Here is a 15,192-nt window from a genome sequence, read left to right as displayed (position 1 = left end):
CTCCTAAAAACCTGTCCGAGAGGGCAACCTTGGATTAAGGCTGGGCAGGCCGACATGCAGAGACCCCCACATTAGTGACCAGTAGCCGCTGATGTTGCTGCTGAACCTCACTGCGGAGGTTATTCACCTCCAAGGACAGACAGCAGAACTGCTCTGCGAGCTCTGCAACAGTACCCATACCAAGGGAGAAAGGGAAAAAAAAGTCCACGCCCTAAAACACACAGAGGGGAGAAAAAAAAACAAAGGGTCAGTCTTTTTTTTTTCCCTTTTCAAAATGTGCTTGGCCGGCGATACTGTCACGCAAGGTGTAGGAAAGACTTAATGCAACACAAAGGGAAGAGGGAAAGGAAGCCCAGACTCTAGGGAAAGGGGGGAAGTGGAGACCTCCTAGGTTGATCTAGCATCACCTTGTCTCCCCTAACATCCCTGTATTGGCTCTGCACGCATGCCTCGCCCTGTCTTTCCCTGGCATATGGCTAAGGCTAGGGAAGGGAGGAGATGAGCACTAGTCGATCTCCACTAAACACTATAGACAACAGGGGTGGACAAACAGGGGGAAATTGCTTAGCTTTAGACAAACTCCAGACAAATGCGCCTACATCCTCAAGCTCCAGACAGGACAAAGTACTGCTCTTGCTAAAGCTTTCACAAGTAATAATGAATATCGCCAGCACCTCCCTCTGAAACACAGCAGGTATTTATACACCCAGGCAGGGTGTTAATAAGTCAGAGGAAGGTAGCAGCTGGGTCCTAGAGACAGCCTTTAAGAAGATGTCTGTAATGCCAAAAGTAGAGATCTCCTGCAACCAAATGCAGGGCGACTGTCACTTCTGACACACCTGTGACAGATTTAAGGGCATAAAAATTAAAAGTTTGAAAACTGCAAAATTTTCAAAATTTTTCTCCAGATTTCCAATTTTTTCACAAATAAATGCAAGTCGTATTAAAGAAATGTTACCACTATCATGAAATAGAATATGTCATGAAAAAACAGTTTCAGAATCACTGGGATCTATTGAAGCGTTCCATAGTTATCTCATAAAGTGACACTGGTCAGAATTGAAAAAATTGGCCAGGTCACAAAGACGAAAACAGGCTCTCATGCGAAATGGTTAAAGTCACGCTACAATTTTTCATTTTTTCAATGAAATTTACAAATCCAGTTTGAGGAGCCTGTGGCAAAAACAAACAAACAAGATAACATTTTTAAAAGTGTTCCCCTTAAAGTATTCAAAATCATATTCAGAAAGTCTGTTAACATTTCTGGTTGCTTCAGGGAATTAATGAAACGTGGAAGGAGAGAAGTGAAAAATAATTTTTTTTAACTAGAATGTTCCTTTAGCCCCAAATACTTCATTTTCGCAATAGTAAACTGAGAAAATGGACCACAGGATTTGTTGTGCATTCTACTGAGTACGCTGATATCAAATATGGGGTCGGAAACTATTGTTTGGGCACACGGCAGGGCTCAGAAGGGATGAAGCGCTACTTGATTTTTGGAACACACATTTTGCTGGAATAAATTGTTAATGCTTTGTCCCATTTGCAGAGGCCTCCCCTTGAAGTGCCAAAATAACAGAAACCGCCCACAAGTGGCCCCATTTTGGAAACCACTCGCCTCAAGGAATTTTTCTGTATCTATGGGTGTGATGAGCGAATTGAACACACTAGTGCTTCATAAAATGTTATATTGAAGCCGTGAAAATAAAATATTATTTTTTTTCCACGAAAATGTTGGTTAAGCTCCAAATTTCTAATTTTCACAAGGGTAACAGGAGAAAATGGACCCTACAATTTAGTTATGCAATTTATCCAGAGTATGCCCATACCTCATATGTGGTCGGAAGCTACTGTTTGGGAACATGGCAAGGAAGGGATTTGACTTTTGGAGCACAATTTTTTGCTGAAATAGATTGTGGATCCAAGTTGCATTTGAACAGCCGCTGACGTATCAAAACAGCAGAAACACCCCATATGTGACTCCATTATTCAAACTGCACCCCTGAAGGAATTTATTTAGTGGTGTAGTGAGCATTTTGAACCCAAAAAATGATTCACAGAATCTTATAACACTGGCTGTGAAAATTAAAAATATTGTTTTCTTTCGTGTTGCTTTTGTCCCCAATTTTTAATTTTCAAAAGAGACAACATAATTAGTTAAACAATTTCTTCTAAGTATGTCACTACCCCCTTTGTGGTTAGAAAGTATTTTGCACAGTGCATATCTTAGAAGAGAAGGAGTGCCATATTGAAATGCAGATTTTGCTGTAATGGTTTTGTGTGTCATGTCACATAGGCAGAGCCCCTGAGGTGCCAGAACAGCAAAACCCTTCCAAAAGTGACCCTATTTTTTAAATTACAGCCCTCGTTAAGTTCATCTAGAGGGGTAGTGCACATGTAGATAGTGCAGGAGTTTCATAGAATTTGATACCATTGGTTGGTGACAAAAAAAATTACATTTTAACCACAAGGGGAACTAGATAAAGATGACCTCATAATTTGTTACCCATTTTCTCTCAAACATGGAACTACCAATATTTGTTTGTACACTACTGTTTGGCTACACAATAAGTCTTGGAAGGGAAGGAGCACTATTTGACTTTTTGAGCAGTTTTTCCTAGAACAGTTTGCGGTCTCTATTTGCAAAGCCCCTAAGTGCCAGAACAGAAAAAATCCCCGTAAGTGATCCTATTTTGAAAATTACTCCCCTTTGGGAATTTATCTACAGGTGTAGTGACTATTTTGACTCAATATGTGTTTTCCAGAAATAATTACACAGAATTTGTTGCAGAATTAAAATCGCGAATACGCCAGTCTAGTGCACAATACATTGTGCCTAGCTTGTGCTTCTGGAGATGTGCACTTCGTTAATTGTTAAGTGGATTCTTCTCGCTACAGTAATGACATACATGTCAACACTAACTGTGGTTTAGCCAAACTGTGGGGCTCAGAAAAGTGGAGGATTTGGAAGCTCAGATTTTGTTGGTTTTCTTTTTTTCGGGGGGAAGGAGGGGACCATGATGCTTTTCCAAAGTCTTTTATGCTACCAGTGTCAAGGAAATGCCCTATATTTCCACTGACAGATGAGGAACCCGAGTGGGGGACTGCTTTTGGTGGGTTAAGTTGAAGTTTTTATTGGTATTATTTTGGGGTATGTAACATTTTGGATCACTTTTTATACGTGGTTCATATTTATCCTGTGCAATACAATAAGCACTTACCTCAGGGTTTTTAATTAAATCTCTTCAGTAAAATAAAAAGGTATACCACATAAAGGCCGTGATCCATCATTTGCATAATTTTAAGTATTTTTCTTTTTTTGTCTGGTGGTATAATTTCCGTTTTTGGTGCAAATACACACATGAGTAGCCCAGAACAGGCAAGCTAATTGTATGTGAGACATGTAATGACAGGCAAACAACTAAGTAGAGGTTGCTGTGTGCACAATAGACATAAGTGTGATTACTGACACCTGTGAGCTCTCCTCGCTAGACAAACAGGGTGGTGGATGGGCAGTACAGCAGTGGTGAAAGCTCTAGGAAAGCTAATAGAAGGGTTTGTAATGTAACACAGCTAAAAGTTGTTGTCCCTCTCCCCACACTGAATGGTGAGACCTTATCCGAAAGGTTTAGTCATCTGTGCATTACTCTCAGCACTTTCTAATCATGCAGAAGGTTAGACCATGAGATGAGAGTTGTTTGTCATACATCTCACATACTCAGAAATCTGCTCTAAGCTATAGTGGGGACATGCTTTTTTTTCTGTGTGTTGCTGTCTGCTTATGATTGGTCATTATTATACAGGAGGAATAAGTACACGCCCCCAGTAACAACTATCTGATAGCACCCATTTGGACTTTACAAAGATTAACTGATTAGGTGCCAAATACTTTGATTGCTAATATCTCTGCAATGGAGAGGTGAAAAAAAACATTTATTCCGCGTGTGTCCAGTTTAAAAATGTTGTGATCTAAGGAATTAAACTACAGCAAACTGTTTACTCAGATCCAGGCTATTTGTGCAATTTTCAATCATATAATACCCATGAGTAAATGTAGCACTAATTTGGGGGGAACGGCCTATCACTACGATGCACATATACATCACAGAGTAAAATCCTTTCATAGTAAATAAGAATATTAAATTATGTCGTGAGAAAGCAGTGACAAAATTTCTATACGCTTTGTACTGTTCCATTTGTGAAAGGTTTGTGATTTTATGTGGATGACCAGGCTGTCAAACAACAACATAACAAAAGAACTGACAAATGTAATTTTCCCAGATATACAGTAGGAACAGTTCTTTCCATGAGATCACCATCAGCACATACAGATGCTCTTACAATAGACATGCTTAATATAGACAACCCGATATAGTAAGTGCACGTGACATGATGGCTTGTGAATACAGTAGACATTGTGCGTTAATACTTACTGGAAACAGAGCTATGCTTTGCTGATCTAATTTATTGGCGGCATCATTTCAGTCACAGCTGTCAGACATTTTCTTTTTGTTTTTTTGTAGGCTCTACAGAACTTTCAGGGATGCCAAATATGTCTACATGCTCCTGGAAGTGTGTCTTGGTGGTGAGCTCTGGAGTATCCTCAGAGACACGTGAGTTGCGTGATAGAGTTAATATTGTTAAGTTGTCTATTCTTAAAGTTGATCATCTATTTCCGTAATAATTATACATTCAATAAGGAAGAAATCATTTTTCAAATCCATATTATTAATATAAATTGGACTATTACGGTAATGAATCTCAAATTATTATAATTATCAAATTACAAAATTATCTGATTTTGTCATAATGAGAGCAATTCCAGTCATCCAGAAAACCCAAGCTCTTGTGGCACCCATGGCAAAATGCCAGACTGTACAAGTAGTATACAATGACCAGATAACAGGGTCAATCGATTTGCATGACCTGGTCCATCAGCAACATTGGTATCTGTGGAAGAAAAAACTGTAGCCAACCGCAGCTCTTCTTATGATTAGTCAGCCTTGCACAACGTCATCATAGCGGCATGGTGCACATATGATGTTGAGCCAGGCTGGCTAATCAAAGGAAGAGGATGCTGGAAAAAAAGCAGGCGATTTGCAGGGCTCCCGTCCAATGGCCACAGATTACTGATGTGGGCACTGGACTATGTCCTGCGAATAATTTTGCTCTAACTCTACGAGGAAATAATACCACTTCATATATTCGTCAAGATATAATATTACCAGATATGATGACCATACCTGTCTGTATTCATGTTTGTGCCAGCCAGCTTAACCACATAATATTACCATTGATTGAAGAGAGAACATAGACAGAAAAAAGGTATATAATAGTAATTCCATGGTAAAGTGTCAGCCACAAAATAGGTGTAAGCGTAATAGTATTGTATTTGCCCCACAAAAGTTCAAGAATTACATTAGGTAGATGCTTTATACTTGGTCTGAAAGGTTCATATCTTGTGGGGGAAGTAGGTGGAGGGGGGTTTCATTATGATATTTTATTTTAAACTGTTCACAAAGGATTAAAGTAACCCTTCCTAACTCAAACATTTGAAATCAGTATGTATTACACAAGGCATTGACGTTAAACAGTGACAATTGCATCTGATCGTCTTCAAAGGACCTTTTAACTCTATAGTTCCTCTAGTCTTTGCAATTTTTCTTAGTTACCTCTCAGTGGAAACTGATGCAATACAATTTTTTTCTTTTAAGAAATAACTGAGTTATAAGTAACATGAATAGCCAAAAAGGCTATTAGGACTTCAACTAGAAAATAAAATCTATTACTGTAAAAATATATATAGGGACAATATTTTCTCTATGGTACGGAAGGTTTACTATCCAAAGACAAAACATACTAAATGTAATACTACAGCACAATAGAAGCTGACATTTTACTTAAAGAGGACTTATCCATCATGAAAAAAATCAAAACTGACATAAAATGAAATGTCAACATTATTTTTTATAAATATACGTGATTATCAAATCAGATGATTTCCCCCAATATTATAGGGACTCAGGTTTTACTATTGCTCTACCAGAAAAAAGGAGATTTTATACAGCATCTGAATGGTAAAGTAGAGCCTAGTGCTAAGGTCTGGCAGTATTTCGCAAGTTTTACCAATCTGACAACTACCTGGTCCATAAATTATAAGAGGAGAATAAATTCACCTAGTTTTATCATAAGGTCACCAATAGTAACTCAGCAAAATGCAAATCAGGCAAAAGTTTTCATCACCATTAACCTAAACTTCACCTCAAACTGAATATTGTTCTTTACAAGCTTGTGTATAATGTACCCTTCATAAAAGACCAAGATACAGCTGCTTCTAGGTCATAGCTTCTTGTAAAGTGTTAATTAGAGATGAGCGGTGTTCGACTAGAACTGTTCGCCAATCTCAAATTTGAGCTGTTTTGGGCGGTGTTCGAGTTGTTCGACGAACCCGAACGATTTGCAAAAAATTCGGCTGTTCGAGGTTATGTTCGATAACTGTTCGTGCACCAAAGCGTGTCCTGCATGTCTGGCGCTATTTAGAGCACCAATCATGCAGGGATTGTCTGCCACTCACTGTAATGCCACAGCCATGGTGGTTGTGGCATTACAGTGATTGCCCAAATCGATGGGAACAGTGCTCACAGTGAAACATGAAAAGCCGGCAATTCAGCAGCGGCATACACCGGTACCCGACAATTTAGAACCGAAAGAATAGAGCTTCACACATAGATTAGATAGATAGAAACATGTCAGTCACACATATAAGAAGCACAGTGACAGTGTTGCTTACTGTACTTGTCATTTAGTGTAAAGGATTTATCAAAAAAAATATTAGTGTTTTCAAGCACCGTCTCTTTAAAAAAGCCGGCCGGCAATTCAGCATCTGTACCCGACAATTTAGAATAGAAGGAATAGAGAATCACACATAGATTAGATAGATAGAAACATGTCAGTCACATATATATGAAGTACAGTGACAGTGTTGCTTACTGTACTTGTCATTTAGTGTAAAGGATTTATTAAAAAATATAATAGTGTTTTCATGCACTGTCTCTTTAAAAAAGCCGGCTGGCAATTCAGCATCTGTACCCGACAATTTAGAATAGAAGGAATAGAGAATCACACATAGATTAGATAGATAGAAACATGTCAGTCACATATATATGAAGTACAGTGACAGTGTTGCTTACTGTACTTGTCATTTAGTGTAAAGGATTTATTAAAAAATATAATAGTGTTTTCGTGCACCGTCTCTTTAAAAAAGCCGGCCGGCAATTCAGCATCTGTACCCGACAATTTATAACAGACAGAATAGAGCTTCACACATAGATTAGATAGATAGAAACATGTCAGTCACATATATATGAAGTACTGTGACAGTGTTGCTTACTGTACTTGTCATTTACTGCAAAGGATTTATTAAAAAAAAAAATAGTGTTTTCATGCACCGTTTCTTTAAAAAAGCCGGCCGGCAATTCAGCATCTGTACCCGACAATTTATAACAGACAGAATAGAGCTTCACACATAGATTAGATAGATAGAAACATGTCAGTCACATATATAATAAGTACAGTGACAGTGTTGGTTACTGTACTTGTCATTTAGTATTAAAATAAAGGATTTATTATTAAAAAAAATTGGCGTGGGGTTCCCCGTAATTTTAGTCTCTAGCGGAGGTTAAGCAGACAGCTGGGGCAGATGTTTGAAGCCTGGGAAGGGGGTAATACCCACGGAGCTTCCCAGGCTACTAATATCAGCCCCCAGCTGAATACCTAGCCTTTACTAGCTATTAAAATGGAGGACCCCCCCCAAAAAAATGACGTGGGGTCCCCCCTAATTTAATAGCTAGCAAAGGCTAGGCAGACAGCTGGGGGCTGATATTAATAGCCCAGGAAGGGAGCCATGAATATTGGCCCCCTCCCAGGCTAGAAACACCAGCCGTCAGCCGCCCCAGAAATGGCGCATCCATAGGATGCGCCAATTCTGGCACTTAGCCTCGCTCTTCCACGCTGCCCTGGTGCGGTGGCAGGGGGTAATAGGGTTGGGGTTGATGTCAGCTTATAATGCCAGCTGACATCAAGCCCAGGTTAGTAATGGAGAGGCGTCTATAAGACACCCCCATTACTAACCCCATAGTCAAAGTTAAAAGAATACACAAACACCCAGAATAAAGTCCTTTAATTGAAATAAAGACACATTCCTTTATTGTTCTAAATTAAACCATACTTACCGTCACGCCCATTCCAGCTGAAGCCAACGATCTCCTGCAATAAAAGAAAAATAATAAAGCAACCTCATCCTTACCTTTCCATGGTTCCCACGACAGCTTCAGCTCTGCTACATCGAGATAACAGGCTGGACCGCAGCAGAACGCTGGCATCCAGCCTGTCATCCCGCAGACACTGAGAAGCGCAGGCATGCTTGCGCTCTGCAGTGTCTGGCTGTGACGGCATAAAGATGAGACGAGTTGATGTCCAATGAACTCGGCGCACCTCATGCACGTCACTGACAGCGTGGGAGAATTCTCACGCTGTAGCGCTGAGTGCAGGAGAATTTTCCCACGCTGTCAGTGACGTGCATGAGGTGAGCTGAGATCATTGGACATGAATGAGCTCACCTCATGCACGTCACTGACAGCGTGGGAAAATTCTCCTGCACTCAGCGCTTCAGCGTGAGAATTTTCCCACGCTGTCAGTGACGTGCATGAGGTGAGCTCATTCATGTCCAATGAACTCAGCTGACCTCATGTACGTCACTGACAGCGTGGGAGAATTTTCACGCTGAAGTGCTGAGTGCAGGAGAATTCTCCCACGCTGTCAGTGACGTGCATGAGGTGCGCCGAGTTCATTGGACATGACCTCGGCTCATCTGGATGCCGTCACAGTCAGACACTGAGGAGCGCAAGCATGCCTGCGCTTCTGAGTGTCCGCGGGATGACAGGCTGGATGGCAGCTTTCTGCTGCGGTCCAGCCTGTCATCTCGATGTAGCAGAGCTGAAGCTGTCGTGGGAACCATGGAAAGGTAAGGATGAGGTTGCTTAATTATTTTACTTTTATTGCAGAAGACATTGGCTTCAGCTGGAATGGGCGTGATGGTAAGTATGGTTTAATTTAGAACAATAAAGAATTGTGTGTTTATTTCAATTAAAGGACTTTATTCTGGGTGTTGTGTTTTTTTAAATACTTTACTAGAAATTCATGGTGGTCATGTCTAATATTGGCGTGACCCCATGAATTTCGGGCTTAGGGCCAGCTGATAATGCCAAGCTGGCCTTAACCCCTTTATTACCCAGTGAGCCACCGCACCAGGGCCCTGGATGAGTTGGGTACAGCGCCAGAAGATGGCGCTTCTATGAACGCGCCATTTTCTGGGGCGGCTGCGGACTGTAATTTGCAGCGGGTGGGGCCCAGAAAGCTTGGGCTCCCTGCGCTGCGGATTCCAGCTCCCAGCTGCCTAGTTGTACCTGGCTGGGCACAAAAATAGAGCGAAGCCCCACGCATTTTTTTTTTAAATTATTTCATGAAATTCATGGAATAATTAAGAAAAAAAGGGCTTCCCTATATTGTTGTGTCCAACCAGGTACAAATAGGCAGCTGGTGGTTGGGGGCAGCCCGTCCCTGCCTGCTGTACCTGGCTGGACACAAATATAGTGCGAAGCCCCACGTCAAATTTTTTTAAATTACTTCATGAAATAATTTTTTTAAAAAAGGGCTTCCCTATATTGTTGTGTCTGGCCAGGTACAAATAGGCAGCTGGTGGTTGGGGGCAGCCCGTTCCTGCCTGCTGTACCTGACTGGACACAAATATAGGGCGAAGCCCCACGTCAATTTTTTTTAAATTATTTCAGGAAATTCATGAAATAATGAAAAAAAAATTGATGTGGGGCTTCGCCCTATATTTGTGTCCAGTCAGGTACAGCAGGCAGGAACGGGCTGCTCCCAACCACCAGCTGCCTATTTGTACCTAGCCGGACACAACAATATAGGGAAGCCCTTTTTTTCTTAATTATTCCATGAATTTCATGAATTTAAAAAAAAAATACGTGGAGCTTCGCCCTATTTTTGTGTCCAGCCAGGTACAACTAGGCAGCTGGGGGCTGGAATCTGCAGCGCAGGGAGGCCCAAGCTTTCTGGGCCCCACCCGCTGCAAATTGCAGTCCGCAGCCGCCCCGGAAAATGGCGCGTTCATAGAAGCGCCATCTTCTGGCGCTGTACCCAACTCATCCAGGGCCCTGGTGCGGTGGCTCACTGGGTAATAAAGGGGTTAAGGCCAGCTTGGCATTATCAGCTGGCCCTAAGCCCGAAATTCATGGGGTCACGCCAATATTAGACATGACCACCATGAATTTCTAGTAAAGTATTTAAAAAAAACACAAACATCCAGAAAAAAGTCCTTTAATTGAAATAAACACACAATTCTTTATTGTTCTAAATTAAACCATACTTACCGCCACGCCCATTCCAGCTGAAGCCAATGATCTCCTGCAATAAAAGTAAAATAATAAAGCAACATCATCCTTACCTTTCCATGGCTCCCACGACAGCTTCAGCTCTGCTACATCGAGATGACAGGCTGGACCGCAGCAGAACGCTGCCTTCCAGCCTGTCATCCCGCAGACACTGAGAAGCGCAGGCATGCTTGCGCTACTCAGTGTCTGGCTGTGACGGCATCCAGATGAGCCGAGGTCATGTCCAATGAACTCAGCTCACCTCATGCACGTCACTGACAGCGTGTGAAAATTCTCACGCTGAAGCGCTGAGTGCAGGAGAATTTTCCCACGCTGTCAGTGACGTACATGAGGTGAGCCGAGTTCATTGTCGGCTCATCTGGATGCCGTCACAGTCAGACACTGAGGAGCGCAAGCATGCCTGCGCTTCTCAGTGTCTGCGGGATGACAGGCTGGATGGCAGCGTTCTGCTGCGGTCCAGCCTGTCATCTCGATGTAGCAGAGCTGAAGCTGTCCTGGGAACCATGGAAAGGTAAGGATGAGGTTGCTTTATTATTTTTCTTTTTTTGCTGGAGATCGTTGGCTTCAGCTGGAATCGATGTGACGGTAAGTATGGTTTAATTTAGAACAATAAAAATTGTGTCTTTATTTCAATTAAAGGACTTTATTCTGGGTGTTTGTGTTTTTTTTTTAACTTTGACTATGGGGTTAGTAATGGGGGTGTCTTATAGACGCCTCTCCATTACTAACCTGGGCTTGATGTCAGCTGGCATTATAAGCTGACATCAACCCCAACCCTATTACCCCCTGCCACCGCACCAGGGCAGCGTGGAAGAGCGAGGCTAAGTGCCAGAATTGGCGCATCCTATGGATGCGCCATTTCTGGGGCGGCTGACGGCTGGTGTTTCTAGCCTGGGAGGGGGCCAATATTCATTGGCTCCCTTCCTGGGCTATTAATATCAGCCCCCAGCTGTCTGCCTAGCCTTTGCTAGCTATTAAATTAGGGGGGACCCCACGTCATTTTTTTTGGGGGGGGGTCCTCCATTTTAATAGCTAGTAAAGGCTAGGTATTCAGCTGGGGGCTGATATTAGTAGCCTGGGAAGCTCCATGGGTATTACCCCCTTCCCAGGCTTCAAACATCTGCCCCAGCTGTCTGCTTAACCTCCGCTAGAGACTAAAATTACGGGGAACCCCACGCCAATTTTTTTTAATAATAAATCCTTTATTTTAATACTAAATGACAAGTACAGTAACCAACACTGTCACTGTACTTATTATATATGTGACTGACATGTTTCTATCTATCTAATCTATGTGTGAAGCTCTATTCTGTCTGTTATAAATTGTCGGGTACCGATGCTGAATTGCCGGCCGGCTTTTTTAAAGAGACGGTGCACGAAAACACTATTATATTTTTTAATAAATCCTTTACACTAAATGACAAGTACAGTAAGCAACACTGTCACTGTACTTCGTATATATGTGGCTGACATGTTTCTATCTATCTAATCTATGTGTGATTCTCTATTCCTTCTATTCTACATTGTCGGGTACAGATGCTGAATTGCCAGCCGGCTTTTTTAAAGAGACGGTGCATGAAAACACTATTATTTTTTTTAATAAATCCTTTGCAGTAAATGACAAGTACAGTAAGCAACACTGTCACAGTACTTCATATATATGTGACTGACATGTTTCTATCTATCTAATCTATGTGTGAAGCTCTATTCTGTCTGTTATAAATTATCGGGTACAGATGCTGAATTGCCGGCCGGCTTTTTTAAAGAGACGGTGCACGAAAACACTATTATATTTTTTAATAAATCCTTTACACTAAATGACAAGTACAGTAAGCAACACTGTCACTGTACTTCATATATATGTGACTGACATGTTTCTATCTATCTAATCTATGTGTGATGCTCTATTCCTTCATGTCTAAATTGTCGGTTACCGGTGTATGCCGCTGCTGAATTGCCGGCCGGCTTTTTTAAAGAAAGCGTCTTCTGAGCAGTTTGTCAGCTTTTGGACAACTTTGAAGGTGTTTTCTATGTGTTCCTATGTGTTTTTGTTTGCCTGCCATTGGTTTTAACGGTGTTCGACGGTGTTCTAAGGTGTTCGACGAACAGTTCGACGAACAGTTCCTCGAACATCCCGGTGTTCGACGAACCGAACCGAACCCGAACACTACGGGGGTGGCTCAACACTAGTGTTAATATGCAAAAGAAGGAATCGACTGCCTGTATAGAGTAAATCTGAGTCTTTCGCTACATGCTGTACACAGGTAGACCGCACACTAATAAGAAGCTGTAACAGGATTGCAGTTGCTGTTTCTAGCCTTCTCCTCTACCTCCTTCTGCTCTATAATACACAGGAATTCATCTACATCCAGTACAAAAATAATAGTATCTTTCCTCTGCTTCCATGCAGTCTCCTCCAACACAGTGGTATCTTCCAACTGAGAAGCAGGAAGTCTAAGTGCCCACGATGCAGAAATGCTGCATATTTTTTCCGCTTCTCCCTGGCAGGAAAAACGCATGCGGATTTTACATGTGTTTTTCCTGCCAGGTAGAAGCGTTTGTCAAGCGTCTTTGCATGCATTTCCGCATGCGGGTTATCAAGCGCTTTTCCAAGCGATTTTAGCATCACTTGGAAAGTGCTTGACAACTTGGTCACACTATATAAATCCATGCAAACAGCATGGATTTATATAGTGTGACCAAGTAATAGTTAAAAAAAAGAATAAAAATGGTAAAAAATTAAAAATAAAGATTATACTTACCTTCTGATGGCCCCCAGTCTCCTTCTCCGATGCGTCCGGTCTCCCCGGTGTCTCGCAGTTGTGTTAAAGGACCTGCCATGATGTCATTTAGTCATGTGACAGGTCACGCGACAGCCAACGTCAGCGGTCGCGTGACCTGTCACATGACTAAATAACATCATGGAAGGTCTTTTCACACCACCGGGAGCTGCCCAACACACCGGACGCATCGCTGAGGAGGCCAGGGGCCATCGGAAGGTAAGTATAATCTTTATTTTTTATTTTAAATTCTTTTTTTTTTTTACAGGTACCATGGTACCTGGGTCTGGATGAGAGTCTCCTCTTCTCCTAACCTGGGTACCATCTGCACATTGAATCGCTTCATATCCGCATGTGCACATGTAGTGATGCGGATCTGAAGCGTTTCAATGCAAGTCAATGGCGGCAATTACGCTGCGTGTCCGCAAAATTAATGGACATGCTGCGTATTTTTCCACAATGATAATCCGCAGCGGAAATTTCCGCAGCATGTGCACAGCACATGCGGATTATCATTGGGACCATGCGGCACGTATTACCAAGAGTTTTTTAAGCGTTTTCGCTGCTGAAATTCCGTGGCAAAAACGCTTGAAAAATGCATAGTGGGCACATTTGTCAAATAGTGAGACAGCAGAGAGCCCTGACTTCAGCCTCTCTTTTCTACAGGGTGGCAACTTTATCACTGAATTTGAAAGGAATGTTTAAGTTTAAGCATTTAACATCTTGAAGTTTTCCAGGTTCACTTTGAGATCAAGTGAGTCTAAGGCCCCATGCACATACTGTATGAGAATACATCTTAATATACCTCAATACAACTTAATACATCTGCAGAAAAGTACAGACATTTACCTAAATGAATGTGGTGACAAAATAGAAAAGGTATGGGAAGATGAAATTTTGCTTATTTAATCACCTTTCTGCGCCTAATAAGATCGTGTATTGACTTCACAATGTGGACGACCAACATTAGGGAAAAGCATGTAGGTATCTGAAAATCCTACTGATCTGAGAACCTACAACATGGACTTTGTGTGGATTATATTGGCCTGCTTCTTCTCATAGAATTTGCTCTGCAGTTATTGTTTTAACAGGTGATATCAATTTACTGAACACAGATGAGATGCTTAACTTATAACTACATGTCCATATTTGTTCCAGGAAGGTAACAAAATTGATCAAATTACCACAAGATTTAACATCACAACATTGACTAGGATACAAAAAACACTTAAAAACTACACACCTAATGCAAAGCCAAGATGAAGTTTACCTAAATAGGATATGTATATAAAACAATATAAGGATGAAAATAAACATATGTATATGACAGTATTATATCGTAAGGAGATTGTAAAGAAGAATAAATAAGTTTCATATTAGGAAGAGAATAGTTGAAGATACATATCTCCTTTACTTCACCTTTATCATTGCTGTCCAGTAATGTTGATAAGAATTGGAAAGGACTCTACACCAACAGGTATCCTAACAAAAATCAAACTTTTTTTTATCCTTCTTTGAAATCTTATTATGATGTGATATTGTCATATACATATGTTCCTTTTCTTTACTCGTCTACATTGGAATACGCACGTTCACATATGCTTTCCTATTTAGGTAAACATGTCTTTCTACCAATATCTTCAGTTGTTTCTTTGCTATATGTGTGGCCGTGTTCACACATAGAGTTAATGCTGCATTTTTTTCTGCTGTATTCTAGCCTCATATCCTTCTGCAGGTGACTGCACCAAAATACGTAATAACAATATTCTCTGATTATTGCATTTTGACACATTTTTAATAGGTTTTTCCCCTTTATTTGATTCACTTTTGCCTTGATTCTGTACTTAACCACTTCGCGCCAGAGCCTGTTTTTGCCTTCGTGACCGGGCCAATTTTTTCAATTCTGACCACTGTCACTTTATGAAGTAATTACTCTGGAACAC

The 15,192-nt window shown here is 41.2% G+C and overlaps 1 protein-coding gene across 3 annotated transcripts in view; it reads left to right on the top strand.

Moving 5' to 3' along the window:
• The window catches only part of LOC141273670 (cGMP-dependent protein kinase 2-like), a 604,296-nt gene that overhangs the window by 331,193 nt on the left and 257,911 nt on the right, over positions 1-15,192 (top strand). For all 3 annotated transcript variants that reach the window (XM_073685845.1, XM_073685846.1, XM_073685847.1), the window contains one exon: positions 4,524-4,613. In XM_073685845.1, coding sequence (XP_073541946.1) covers positions 4,524-4,613 — 90 coding nt within the window. The remainder of the gene's footprint in view (positions 1-4,523; positions 4,614-15,192) is intronic.

Source organism: Phyllobates terribilis, unplaced genomic scaffold (assembly GCF_046119375.1).
Source record: "Phyllobates terribilis strain yellow unplaced genomic scaffold, ASM4611937v1 Scaffold_5__5_contigs__length_657084704, whole genome shotgun sequence".
NCBI classification, from domain to species: Eukaryota; Metazoa; Chordata; class Amphibia; order Anura; family Dendrobatidae; genus Phyllobates; species Phyllobates terribilis.
The sequence above is the reverse complement of the archived record's forward strand: the minus strand, read 5'-3'. Positions and strand labels throughout refer to the sequence as shown.